Raw genomic sequence first — 14528 nt, forward strand, 5'->3', positions numbered from 1 at the left:
TGGTAAAGTTCAAGTGAAAAAAAACAAAAGTCACAAGAGTAGGAGAAGGAATGAACGTTATTTTGCCTATGCCATTTAATTCTCATGAATTTGCAAAGTGAGTAGTGTTATTCTGAATTTCCAGAAGAATGCACTGAAATAGTTTGGATATTTATCCTCTCCAAATTTCATGTTGAAATTTGGAGGTGCATCTGGTGGGAGGTGTTTCCGTTTTCTCGGCCAAAGAATTTAGCTTGTTTGATTCGAAGCTGAGATTTGAACCCGGTGTCCTTTCATTCCAAGCCTAGGTATTTACCATGATATCTCTGTGATCATCCAATTTATCTGTTCCAGGTATCTGGGCCATTGGGAAAAAACTGAAGAACTGTTCTTATATATATTATACCTCCTAAGGTTCAGACACAGGTGGAAGTGCTCAGCAAAACGCTTGCCGCAAAGGCGTTATTTTTTGTTTTGGCTTTGGGCTAAAAGAATATAGTTAACAAGCAAATGCTTTTGAGCCCTTTAAGAAGTCTTATCTTGCTTTTAAACACCTATGATATCTTTGGCAATGACATTCTGCTTATTATTATTTTTAATGGCAGGTCAAGGCTCTTTTGTAGTTTGATTGAGAGGTGTCAAGTGGGACTACAGAAGTGTAGCGAAATATCATTCTTGAGATGCCAATACTCCCACCAGAAATCTTTGCAAGCAATTTCAGCTTCCATCCAGAAAATGTGAATTTCAGCTATGTTAGACCTCGGTGATATATTTAGAAAAACCAGCTGCAGAACATTGTTAAGGTAGTTATAAGGGTCTAAACATTTTAAAACTCTGTAAATTAGCTCAGTGGTTGTGTAGAATGGTGGTCAAAATATAATAATGTTGGCATTCCGAAGTTCATTAAGAATGTGTGTGCTATGGTCTAAATGTCTGTATTCCTCCAAACCTCATGTTGAAATCCTAACTCCCAAGGCGATGGTATTAGAAAGTGGGGGCTTTGAGTGGTGATTAGGTGGTAGTCACAGAGCCCTCATGAGTGAGATTAGTGCCCTTTTGAAAGCGGCCTGGGAGGGACCCTTCATCCCTTCCGCTGTGTAAGGACACAGTAAGCAGGCACCACACGTGAGCCGGCAAGTGGGCCCTCACCAGACACCAAATCAGCCTTGGTTGTGGAGTTCCCACCTTCCAAAACTGTAAGAAATAAATTTATTTTATTTACATGCCTCCTAGTTTAAGATCCTTTATTATTATAGCAGCCCAAATAAACTCAGACAGAGTGGTTGACCAAAAGAGATCTTATATAGTTTATAAAATGCAAACACTTCACAAGAAACAAGAGGTATTTTGAGTTCACATAGTCCAGTGAAGCAAGACTATGCTAAGAAAGATGTTTTTCTGTTTGCTACTCAACATCGAAGTTGTGGAAGAGTGAGAACATTTGGCTGGAAGTGGCACCTAATGAAACAAACACCTGTTGGTGGGACGTAAACAGCTATAGGCATAAGACAAACTATCTCAGCCCTCCTGAAACTTGCAAGATATAACTTTTCCATGAATGGCATTTATATCTTTAGAAATGCACAAGGCGTAATTTGGCCAAGAATAAATGTCTAAGTGTGCAAGAGTTAGATAATGGCAGCCACAGGGCACCATTTTAGATTAAAATAGTGGGCATTTATACACACACACACAGCAGTTGGAGGGAGAGTATGGCTTTTGGAAATTTTGAAGCAATCACTAAAGTTCATGGAAAATTCACTAAATCATTGTTTTGAGATTTGGGTTTCATACACCGTGTACCTCTCCTTCTTTACAGATCCGTAATGAATTGAAGACATTCAAGGAGGCAAAAAGGGATCAAAATGTGTTAGTTTTACTACTGGTCAAGTCAAACTAGGGGACATGGCTGGGCTTTCCATCTCCTTCTAAGAATCCAAACTGCAGGATCCCAATTTATCTTCTCAGGAGTAGGCAGAAAGGCTGGACTACACAGCAGACACCTGATGGCTCTGGGCAAGAGGCAGCTAAGCCTGGACAATAAGGCAATCTAAGTGCCCTGGAGCCCCACCCAGCCCTGTTACCTCACCCCTGCCTGTATTTTCACCATGCTCAGCTCTCATCACTCTCACCAAATAACACACACACAACACACACATTCTGCTGTGCCAAGTATAGGAAAAACCTCGCTTTTGATGACCAGGAGGTATTGTTGATTCTATGGGAAGTCTATTTTAATTAAAGAAAAAAGTTCTTTCATTGCAAATACTTCCAATCCCACAGCAGATTCTTGGCAGAAGTGTGTCACATGGAAAATCAACTGATTCTGCATATCCACGGTTAAAAGAATGATTTAAATAGCAGTGGAAAAAACAATAACAACATTAACAAAAAAACAGAATAAATTGTATTCTATATTACATTTATTATGCAAAGTGAGATGCAAAAAAATAATATTCTAAATTTTTTGAGGGTAAAACTAAGTCATTAGTTGAATTTAGGAATTTTAAGCATCCATTCAAAAATCAAATCCAAAATGAAGGTGTAAGTATATGTAATTCCAAAAGCTTTCTCCATCTTTGTATAAATGATAACATTTCTTCTTTTGTCTAGGAAGTTAAGTTTTATTGGTCAATATCTGGAGGATGAAAATGATTTTATGACATTTGTATATAAGCATTATAAAAGCATAACCTTAGATTTTAATATTGATACATTCATAAATGGACTTTTCCATTTTGAATATTTTTGTCTTCAGTGATTTCATATTATACTATACTTTTGATCTTTCTCAGCTGAGTATTTACACACATAAATGATTCTCTTATTGAAAGTTATTTTTCTGGGTATTATTTAAATTAATATACATCTTTCAAAAATAATCATGTAAGTTTATCTTTTAAGCAACAGTAAGTATTGACAAACATCAAGATTTCAGGTATGCTGCACTTATAAACATGTATACTTTGAGCAGTTAAAAAACACTGCCACTCTAGTGGTAATCATAGTGTTCTTATAGCTGGTTAATCTTTTATTTTTATTTAATATATAAAGATGGCACATTGATTCTCTAAAACATGAATATGTATTTAAATGTTATTCTTAACTTTCTACTGAGAAGTGGTTGCTTGTACTTTGCCAGATGGAATTCTCTATCAAGGGGTGATTCTGGTACTTTTTGTAGATGGAGTCTTGCCCTGTCTTCAGGCTGGAGGGCAATGGCATGATCTTGGCTCACTGCAACCTCTGCCTCCTGGGTTCAAGCGATTCTCCAGCCTCCGCCTCCTGAGTAGCTGGGATTACAGGTACACATCACCATGCCCAGCTAATTTTTGTATTTTTATGGAGACAGGGGTTTTGCCATGTTGGCCAGGCTGGTCTTGAACTCCTGACCTCAGGTGATCCACCCGTCTTGGCCTCCCAAAGTGCTGGGATTACAGGCATGAGCCACTGCGCCTGGCCTCCATTCATATTTTCAATCCAATACCCAACCAACATAATTTTTAGTGTCAAGGAATTAGGGAAAAAATTGTATTAGGTGTGAGAACCAGATCAGACTTTTTGATCCCTAATAGAGCATTTCCTTTGAGAAAAAATGAGATGAATTCGAACAATATCAATTCACTGGTTGGAACTTTGATAAGCTGACCAATCTTGTCCAGAGACACTTCCCAGCTAATAATTCTAACATGTTACCTAGTCCACACAGTATCACCTATTACTGATAATACTTTTTATTTGAGTCCATCTTAAGGAACTCAAGATATGAGGCAATTTAAGTGCCATGGAACCCCACCCGAGGGTTCATTGCTCATATCCTATTATCTCACTAGCATCATCTGCACTTTTTTTTCATTTGAATCTTTTATTTCTCTTTGGTGTTGGTAAGCATAGTTTTGCTGAGCTCAAGAGAAGAATGCCTGTAATGATATCCACTTTGAGTGATTACACATGCTTGAAATCTAGGGATCTATCTCCAAAAAATGTAGGGCTTTTATTGGTTTGTGCAAATCAAGACGTTGATACATGTCCAAAAGGAGTCTCATTGGTTTTTACCACTGTTTGCCATTTCCAGATATAAAATTAGGTGCTTAAGGAACAGCATTAATTCTCTGTAGCTACTCAGGTAACAGTCTGTGCTTCAGATGCCTTGGGAACTGGACTTTTCTTAGCACAAAGTCTGCTACCAGGGAGTAACACCATTAAGTGAGGGGCATCTAATCCAATATTAATATTTGTAAAACAGAGCAGTCATGGAAAGATGTAGCTTTCAATTAGTTGTTTTAATTGGTGATTTATTTGAATATAATAGTATAAATAAAATGCATTATGTGTGCATATGTATGTGGATAAGCTATTTACATTTTTATGTGTAGAAATGAAAATATATATTGACTAGCCCTTTTGAGGCTTTTGAACAACGATTTCATCTTCCTTCTTTCCTGCAACTGCTTTGAGGATTTAGATAATTCATACAAGGTATGTACACAATCACACCCATAGTATGTACATCCTAATCACACACTTAACACAGAGAGGATGTGTGAGGAATGTAAATCATCCCAGTGGTCAAAGAACTGACCTTACCTGTGACTAATGGCATGGTTAATTAGCCCTGGCATATTTAATAATATGCCAATGTACTGATTACTATATTCAGCCTTTGTGATAATTATGTTACCTACTCAAGGAGATGATTAAAAAACAAAACAAATTGAACAGCCCTTTCTGACCTTCAAAAATAAAAGAACAAATTCTGTTATTGAATACATGTGGACACTTTTGTTGGCTTTTTCACGTATGTACATGTGCCTACCTGATGACAGGAATTGGCCTTTAAATGGGATACAAGTTATTTTTTTCTACACATAAAAATAGAAAACTGATCACTCAGACTGTACACACTCACATAATGTATTGATATACCACAACCAGCTACAGTATTATGCACAACATATTGTTCACACATTAGTACAGCAGAGATAAACACATTTAGAAATTTAGTAATTGCTAGTATATATTTTTCTTGTTTTCAGGCCGTGTTGACCTTTCTCAACCTCAATAAAAGGTATCTCTAGTGGCCCTTAAAACAAGAATTATTCTCTCTTCTCCTCTAGGGATTGGAGAGTATGATTATAATACTGCAATCTCCTGATATACCAGCATCATTTTAAGACAAGATGGAAATCATTAGGAAAAGTAAGTTACTTAAAGAAGTGGTCTAAAATAAATGTTAAGGAATCTGAAATCATTAAGGATGCCGATTAACATGAGTAAGCCCTTTCTACTCATTTTATATAGTTTGCTCTATACACAGCCTTCACATGTTATTAAAAGCAATGCTATGAATCAGAAAAAAATATTTAACTGCTAGGGAGTTTTTCTAAAGAGACACAATTTTTAAAGCAACAAACAACAACACTAGCAGCGATATCAAAAAACAAACTATAATTTTCGCCTCAGAAATAAATGGATGACATCATCCTAGTTAAGAGATCAAGAAAGTTGTTAGCATTTCTCTCCCATTTAAGTCTTTTTAACTTGTTTAAATCACTGAGGTATCTAATCATAATTATCACCACGCTGGTTGATCATCAGTATCTTTTTCTAAAGTGTAAAATTCGAGATTTTTATTCCTACTATTTTGCAGCCAATTAATTTTGAGCTTGGATCAGAAAGATACTTGATAAAGAGTTAGCATTTAGAAGTGCCCATCTGGAACATCATTTTCTGTAAGGCATCATTTGAAGCCTCTTTGGATACAAGTACTTATGTTTTAGTGATTTTACATCCGGGAGCCAATTTTTTTCACAGCTAAAGCTGGTAATCCTCTGGGCAGAGTTAATTAAATTGCTTTCTACAGGGTAGTGTCCAGAAAGAGTAATTACCATAAGTTTAAAGTCTCCATTTCAACAAAACTTCTGGTTGGAGCTGTTTTGAGTTTTAAGCCAGCAAGACTTTGAACGGTTCCTCTTTTGTCTTGGCTAGCACAAAAACAGGGATGCCAACTGTATTCTTATGAATGATCACTAGTGCTGTACCTCTTTATGAAGCTTCTAAGCAAGTTTTTCCAGGAAGAAAGCAGAAACTATGCCTTCACTTATTTTATCCTGTGGATTACAGTCAGTCTTCATAAAGCAAACCATCATTATATAATGGTGTGCCCATAATAGATGCATTTGCTGGTAGAACTGCCTCTTTTTGGCACATTATTGCTTGGCTTTAATTTCATATTCAACAGTCTTTATTCTCATGATAAGTATCTGAGATACTTGGGTCTTAAAAAAAACTTGTAAATTACACCTTGTTGCACCATTCTGGCCACCACAAGTCATTTCACCAAGGTCCATGGTTATTTGAATGTTCTTTATAATTATCATCACTTTGATTTACTTAATAGCCAAAAGTAATGTTTCAGGATTGTTTGTTGCTGCTATCTACACATATATACAGATGTACTGGATTTACTTTGAGAGAGGTTATTTGGTTGTGGCAAGTGACTAGTTTAGCTGGTGACTGTTCACAGTAAAAATAGCTGTAACGACCTCTGGCAGATGTCACTGATCACTTGGGAGACAGAATTTTTCCACTTCAATCAATCTTCATTTATGTTCTTGGTCATTGCAATCCAAGCTTATTTGATTTCTGCAGCCAAGGAGAACTGTTTTCTTTCCAAGAGTAGGATAAAGTTCATGGAAATCTGTTTCAGTATTTACAAGACTATTTTTTCCCGTTTGCAAAAATGTCTAAAATATTGTAGACATCCTTAAGCCCATGTGTCTGCACAGATGACATTAGTAATTACTCAGCCAGTTGAAGAATTTCATTAAGAAGGATATCGTTACAAGGATGGACAGGAGATTCAGCATATTGCCTGTTATTTGCCAGGTGGCAGCAGCTGACCCGAATTTGGACAGAATCAACCACAAAGGGCCACGCACAACATCAAGAAGCATTGCTAACAGGAAACAAAATGCTCAGATACATATGTAAAATAACAAACACAGAAGGGGACGTTTGACTTCTGAATTCACCATATAGACAAAAACGGTGTGGGGACAAGGTAGTCGGCTCACTTATCCAAGATACTGCTGAGTTCACTGTTCTATCACAAAGGGAAATTCACAGGCCTTATTTCTCAAACACCACTTAGAACAAAGCAGGAGAGAGTAAACAGCATCATCTCCATGACAGCATTACAGATAATTAGTAAATCAGGCAGGTAGAGGTCTACACAAGGCTACAAGTCCCCAGTTTCAATAAAAACACATATACATATATGCAAACCTTATCCTAATGTATTGTTTTTCCTTATACTGATTCATAAAAGTAGACAAGGGATATGGTGAATTATGTGTTACTAGAAGTAGACAAAATTTTAAACATTTGGCACAATATGTAGGAGGAAGAGAAGACACACATTTCTCACATTTCGGCAGCAAAACAGTAACAAAGTCGATACAGCAAAGGCCAAACAATTTATATTAACAGCACACTTGCATATATCCTCTGTAAACACATTTTAAAGTCACATCATACTCTGTTCTTGGTATGATATATACAGGGATTCCCAGAAGGACAGGCATTCCCAGAAATGAGAGGAAAAACCATTAGTATAAGCTAGGAACAGTGAAACCTCAATATGCTGGAATACGAACGAATGCTATTCCTCTTCTGCTTTCTACTTTAAGACAGCAAGCTCCTATTAATTTGGTTCTGAAATCCAGCCTCTAAGGTATATGTTACACATGCATATTCAGTCCAATTTATTTCAATTTTGATGTTTAACCTTATAACACAATGAACACTGATATTCAAAACAGTATCAGAGAATTCTCAAGATTAAAAAAATTATCAAAGATCAAATTACATTCAATATAGGTGAACTTATCAAGGTAGGAAACATACTAACACATTTTATAAATATTTCATTTCAGATGCAAACAAAAAAGTTTCTGGTTAGCCTTGACTTAACAGGGTGTTCAACTTTTGCCACTGACCCAAAGCACAAAGGTTAATCAGTATTTTACTCTATGTAAAGTAGTTGGTCTGTGGTATTCAAAGTCAATAATCCAGAAAGACATAATTAGAAAAGCATTCAAGATAAACATGACAGCTGAAGCTGTGACATTTTCCTCATGATCATAAAAATGGAACAATCAATCAATCTTTAAATTAAAATTTTTTAGTATTCACTTGTTAAATGGTATAGCATCTTAATATTTTAAATGTTGAACTGTCTTTCAGGCATGGAGTTCATCTTTTTACTACTGGTTTAAGAAATGTTTCTTATTTCTTGATTTAATAAAATATTTCCTCTCTATATTTCAAAAACAAAATGCTGAAAAAGAACCAAATTATATCTAAAAGAAATGAAGGGCAAAACCAAATAACTTTCAACCCAATGTGTGTCATGCAGGTAAAGTAAGGAAAAAACTGAGCGAGTTCAGAGTCTGCCATAAAAACTGTTTTGCAACTTAATTTTTGAATGAACCTTAGGTTTCGCAGATGAGGAATACTGAACACCTAATGCTATGTCACAGATTGATGTGAAGGAAAATTCTTAAATAAGGTTTTATTGTGAGAGTAACTTAGGGTAGGTATCACAATATAAAAATGCTGCTGTCTCGAATAGGTCCCTATCTTATTTATCCATCTGAAGATATATTTCTGTTATTGTCCTTAACAGCTGTTAGTTCTATAGGATTTAATGAGCAACAAAACAAACAATATTTTTGTAATATTTTGTGATAATCTTTTGAGTGTTGTAGAAGTAAAGAATTTGGTTCTAGCACCAAAGAAAACCAGTTAAACTTAGTGCATTAAACAAATTTTCTTAAAGTTTTGAGTGGCATAACCACAACAGCAAATCTAGCAATTCTGATATATTTAATGTGAGACAAATGTCTACAACTCTCTCAGGCCTCTGCCTCATTTAACTGTTTACAAATCATGTGGTTACTCTAAAGTTGTGAAAATAAATATTATTACCAGATGCGAAATTCATTTTTCTTGCCTATTTTAATGAAGGGACAGCCTGTTCTAGCCACTTCACAGCAGAGGATTACCTGGGGCCCACCCATCTGGAGTAGGCACTGTTGACAGCTGCTACTGTGTACACAGGCTGTACTCTGTGTATACACAGCATGTATGCCCATGTGGGAGGGAGACGCCAGTGAGCGGAAGCCAGCAGAGAGGTTATGTTCTGGCAGAGGCATCTGAGACAGAAGTGACACAGACACAGCTACAAATGGGTATTTAAGGCCCAAACAGAGAATTTTAGGCGAAATCTCTAATCATTAATAGTAATTTGCTTAGTAATTTGATGGCAATTTTGACATTACATAGTATTCTTAATAGATACCAATGAGTAAGAAACTGAAAAATGTGCCTTATTAAAAAATTCCTCCTACGTTCCAAACAGAACAACTATAACGACTCTCAGGCTCTGAGAATACTGGTTCACGAATGCAAGCTTTGTCTACAGTTAACTTGCTTCACAATAAATCAAAGTCTTTTTATTAATTTAGGTTGTGCCGGGTGTAGCTTGTGCTGTTCAAGTTCAGGAATGATTTTTTTTCCCTGCGTATGTTCAGAATGTGCAAAACAGAATTAAAGTGAAAAAAGCCAGAACAGATACTGTGAATTGACTGTACCCACGGGACACATGAGTCTCTGGAGAGAATACTCATGGTTAGGTACTCTTTTCTAGCTCATCATGGGGAATGAGTTCAGAGAAGGCAATTGGTGCCTCTCCAGCAACTAAGTCTGGTTTTCTAAATGCCAAATGGAGACCAGCAATCTCCCAACAACGTCTGCAGGAAGGGAAGCCTTCCCAGGGCCGTTGTTCGTTCCTTCTTTCCACACTACCCTCCTCAAGCCACTGCTGCTCATCCAGGCCAGTGCCTTGGAGGATACTCGTGTGTCTTGGAACATGCTTCTCTTCCGGAGACACGGGAGGTCTGAGGTCAGACAGGTGCGTATGTTCCCAAGGAGCATATTCCACCCAAAGCACAAGCCATGTTTTTGTAAAGGCTTCTTCTTTCATTGGGTTTGAAGAATATGAAGGGTATTTCTCTTAAAATCAATAAGTTTGCCGAAGTTACCTTTTAACTCCAGAGTATACACTTAAGCAATTAGATGATAGTCTATGTACAAAAACTGAAAAGGAGCTCACGTTCTAATTTGGTGTTGACTACATTTGTTATTGGAAGTTACTGCACCCAATTAAAAATAATCACAAATTGCATCCTGTTTACAGAAGTCTAAACTAAACATTGTTTTTGTTACTTATGAGGTTTTTATCATCACAGAAAAAGCAGTGTTTGGTAGTCTGCTATTTATAGTTCCTTACCAGAATCTTAGCATCCTCAGTAGAATATCACTGGAGAACACTTGTACAATATCAATTTAGTATTATCCCTAATTTGATGACTCTTGCAAGAATTCAGTCCCATGTACTTCCTCTAGGGCAAGAAAATATGAATATGTCTGGTCAGAATCACAAAGATGCACCTTGCCTTCAGTGCAGGAAAATGTGTCTATATAAATCCATGTTTAACATAGGCAGTTTTCACATTCAAAAGCTTAGCTAATATTCCTAATGTAACTTTCTTATATTTATTAACAGCTGTAAGAAGGTTTATACAAAGGTTGTCTGCAGATGTTTACAATCATTAAATCACAGTTGGTATATTTAATGTTATCTGGCCTAGGAACGAATCAAATTTTTTCTCAATTTTTTTTCATTATGATTCTTATCACCTATTTAAAATTTGTGTGGTTACAGCATTGTTATTGCAATAGGACTAGAAATTATAACAGTGTTTTTTGCCAATAGTGTTTTTGCTACTTCCAAAATGAAGCAGGGATTTTAATGGAAATACTATTGTGTGATAAACTGAGGCAGTAACACAAAACGATACATGTATAATAATATAATAATAATGCTCTCTTTACGAACAACATCGTATTTTTAAAAACCCAGTGAGTATTACTTTCAGTTAATTAAGATTGCAAACCTTCAGTGAAGCCTGTTTCTTTTCTCTTGTTCCTTCTTTCAAACTGAAATGACATTTTTGTTTATAGAGCTCTAGGTCAATTTTTAATAGCAATTTCTTACAGTGAATACTTGCTTTTCCTTCCTGGTCTTGCAGGAAAAAAAAACAAAAAACTAAGCAAGCTTTGACACAGAGGGACACATGTGAATACCATAAATTTATACAAAAACTCCCATAAATATTTCCTTTCAATCTAACACAGAAGAAGGGGCAGGACGGACGCAGCAGTTGGGGCGTCGGAAGTTCTGCAGCATGGACTGGAAAACACTGTGCTGCCTTCCTTTGAGCTTCTTATTTGAAGAAGTATCTGAGGAGATGGATCTCCGGGTCTGGCTATTTTGAGTTTTGATTAATTTCTCATGTTCCCTGATTTGTCTTTGTAAATGGTTCTGGATTGCGATTCCCAGGGACTCTGCGTCCAAGGAAGCACCATACACTTCCCAGGTCATTCCCTGCTCATCCCACACCACGTCCCTGACGCGCTTGGACTGTTTCAGCTGGAGCTTGGAGTCCGCGCCAAGCTGCTTTTTCTTCTCTCCCGAAGTGAGTCCTACCTGAGCAGCAGCTGCTGTCACGTTTAACTTCTGCTCCTTGAGGAACTCGCTGACGCGGCTGGGCCTGCGTGGGCTGGCTTTGACGGAGCGAGACGGTGTCTTCTTGCCAGAACCTGGGCTGGAGTCACTCATGGGATCAGATGGCAGGCTGAGGCTTGTGGCTGTCTTGGTCTGTCTGTTTTCTTCTAAGGTGCTCTCCTGGCTGTTCCTAATTGGGGAGGGTGTAGGATTAGCAGCTGATTCTGTGCCTCCACTTTCTTGAGATTTAGGATTGAGCAGTAGGGTTTTGGCGTCCGAGGTTTCGGTGCCAGTGGACTCTTTTTCTTTTACTATCTGAGGAGATGCAGACTTCTTTTCCCTTGCACCTCCTTTATTTGTGGGATCCAAGCTCCCAGAATGGTCAGCTTTGCCGGTAGAGCTGCAAGAGTCAGATAGTTTGCAATCTGACTCTGTTTTGTGGCCATTTGTGGTTTTCTCTGCAAACTCAGACTGCCTGGTTTCAAATTCTCCCAATCCATAACTTGTTTCAGCTTGACTGCATGCACTGATAGAAGTCTGGTCAATGGGGCTAGATTTCAGGGAGCTAGAATTAGTACCTGCAAGCTTTTTAGAAGTTGATTCTTCCCTCATTGGACTCATTCCTGCTAACCTCCCATCTTCTTTAAACGTATCCTGGGCATTACTGGAGGCCAAACTGACTGATGAGGTTTTAAGGACCTCATCTGGTAGGCTCACTTGTTTATTTTCCTGTTGGAAAGCTCTAGAAACAGTTGCAGCTGCCTGAATGTGTACCTGTGGCATGATGGCAGGGCACTGACGGGACTCCTGGGGGGCTAGCATGCTATCAGAGAGCTCCAGTGTGTGGCTCCCACTGCTGTGGCAGATGACACGCAGCTGCTCTTGTTCAAAATGCTCAGGAGCAGGGCTTTCCTTCAAGAATGCAGGAAGGATACTGGGGCTGGTGGAGACAGATCTGCTCTCCACACTTGCCACTGCCTGCACCTCTGCGTCTTGCCAAGCCCTGCTGGGAACTTCCTTCATCTCACTTTCAGCTTGGTTGGTCATAGTACTGGCTTCTTTGAACCTTGACATCTGATGCTGCGCTGGGAGCAGCACCTTCCCTGGACCTGGAGGGCATGCTGAAGGTTTGCTAGTGACTGGGGATGGTTGAGGTGTCACTGAAGTTGTGCCCTGGGGGCCTGAGGCGGTGACAGAGGGCTGCTTGTTCTCTGAACATCCAGATTCTCTAGTTAGAGGTTTACAGGATCTCATTTCAGAGTCACAGATGGCTCCCTGCCTTTCCCCTTCAGGTCCGCCTGCAGGAGAGGATGAATGACTGACCACCCTGGCTGCTGTCACTGGAGTCTGCACTGTTCCCTGGATTGCTTCTGGAGAAGGAAATTCACAGGACACCTGATCTTTGCTGCTATTGAGGATGTCTCCCACAGGACAACTTGATTTCTCAGATTGCTCTCTATTTGAGGTTCTCTGTGATCTCATCAGGGAATCTTCAGGCGTGGATGAGGTGATGGCATTGGGCTGATCACCTGGGATGGACTGGCGGGTGTGCTGATTGGCTGGCATTGTCATTGGTGTGTGTATAAGATCCCTTTCTGCTGCAGAACTCGCAGCTGGTGCTGCAGGCTCGCTGCTCCCTGGCAGCTGGGGATTGCCTGGAGAGTTGAATGTGGCAGATGCTTTCTCCACTTCATTGAAGACACCAGGAGAAGACATATCTGACTGGGTGGTCTCATGCTCACAAGCCTGCATCAGGGCTTCAGCAGCTGCCCTGGGGCTGAGGTCTGCTTCTGCAGGGGTACCAGAAAAGCCATTGGCATTCTTACACAGGAGAGCTGGTCGATGCTGAGGTGAGGCAGCTTGCAGCTCTCCTAGATCCTCTTCTTTTCCGGAAGCTGCAATCAAGGAAGTTTTAGCTGATCTCAGAGGGTCAGGTACAGTCCCCATGGAATTTCTCTTCAGGAGCACTCCAGAGCTCTCTCTTGGGTAGTGTTCCCACTGGTGGGGGAGGAGTGATGCAGTCAGAGCTCAGAGTATTGACACGGTCAGGGTTTATTCCTCTGAAGAACCAGTCTGTGAATCAAGGAAACAGCATCATTAATACAGTACGTCACTTAAGGATTGAAAAAAATACCAAACTGTCATTTTTATAAGAGCATATTAAAAACTTTTCTTCCCATATCTGCTGATATAAAAATAGACCTTGGTGGAGAGAACAAAAAATAAATAAAAATAAACTTAGGAAAAAAGATTTTGAAAACAATTATAATTACAAAAATATTATTTTGACGTATCAGTTTCTACTTGCATCCTACTAACGTCTAGCAAATAGGTTTCTCATGTATCTACCTAAGTTTGCTAACTACCTCAAAAGTTATTGGTGTAATTTGATGTAGCAGATGTCAGAAAATCCTGCAAAGTCACTCTCATTAAATCAATACGTAAGCATTGAAACAGGCATAAACAGATATGCGAAATAGGAAATCTAGGGATAGATCCAAATATAAATGGGTATTTAATCTATGACAAAAGAGGCATTGCAATTTGGTGGTGAAAAGCTGAGTTCTTTCATAGAAGGAACTGGCACACTTTATTCATCTGGAAGAAAAGAAAAGTAGATCTTAATATTTACCAATTCCAAAAATAAATCCTAGGTGGATATAGGTGGATTAAAGGTTAAAATAGAAAATAAATAAATAAAATCACATAAGAAAACGTAAGAATCATAAATGTAATCTAGGGACAGGTGAGCTAGGCTTTTTCTGAGAAGGCAAACACACTGTAAGAGAAAACATAAACATAGGTCACTACAATTTGAAACCTGAATTTTATGGCATGACAAAAGATGCCATAAAAAATACAAGACATTTGGGGGAAATAAAAAGTGTATAACTCTATAGGACAGGCAAAAATACCT

At 38.4% G+C, this 14528-nt stretch overlaps 1 protein-coding gene across 1 annotated transcript; it reads right to left on the reverse strand.

The window, feature by feature from the left end:
* Positions 1 to 2384: 2384 nt before the first annotated feature.
* GPRIN3 (GPRIN family member 3) lies at positions 2385 to 14287 on the reverse strand. Its single transcript, XM_064369189.1, has one exon. The coding sequence runs from the start codon at positions 13556 to 13558 to the stop codon at positions 11228 to 11230; it is 2331 nt and encodes a 776-aa protein (XP_064225259.1). The 5' UTR covers positions 13559 to 14287; the 3' UTR covers positions 2385 to 11227.
* Positions 14288 to 14528: the final 241 nt, after the last annotated feature.

This window comes from Aotus nancymaae, unplaced genomic scaffold, assembly GCF_030222135.1.
Source record: "Aotus nancymaae isolate 86718 unplaced genomic scaffold, 86718_ANA_hifiasm-v0.15.2.pri h1tg000006l, whole genome shotgun sequence".
In the NCBI taxonomy this organism is placed as follows: domain Eukaryota; kingdom Metazoa; phylum Chordata; class Mammalia; order Primates; family Aotidae; genus Aotus; species Aotus nancymaae.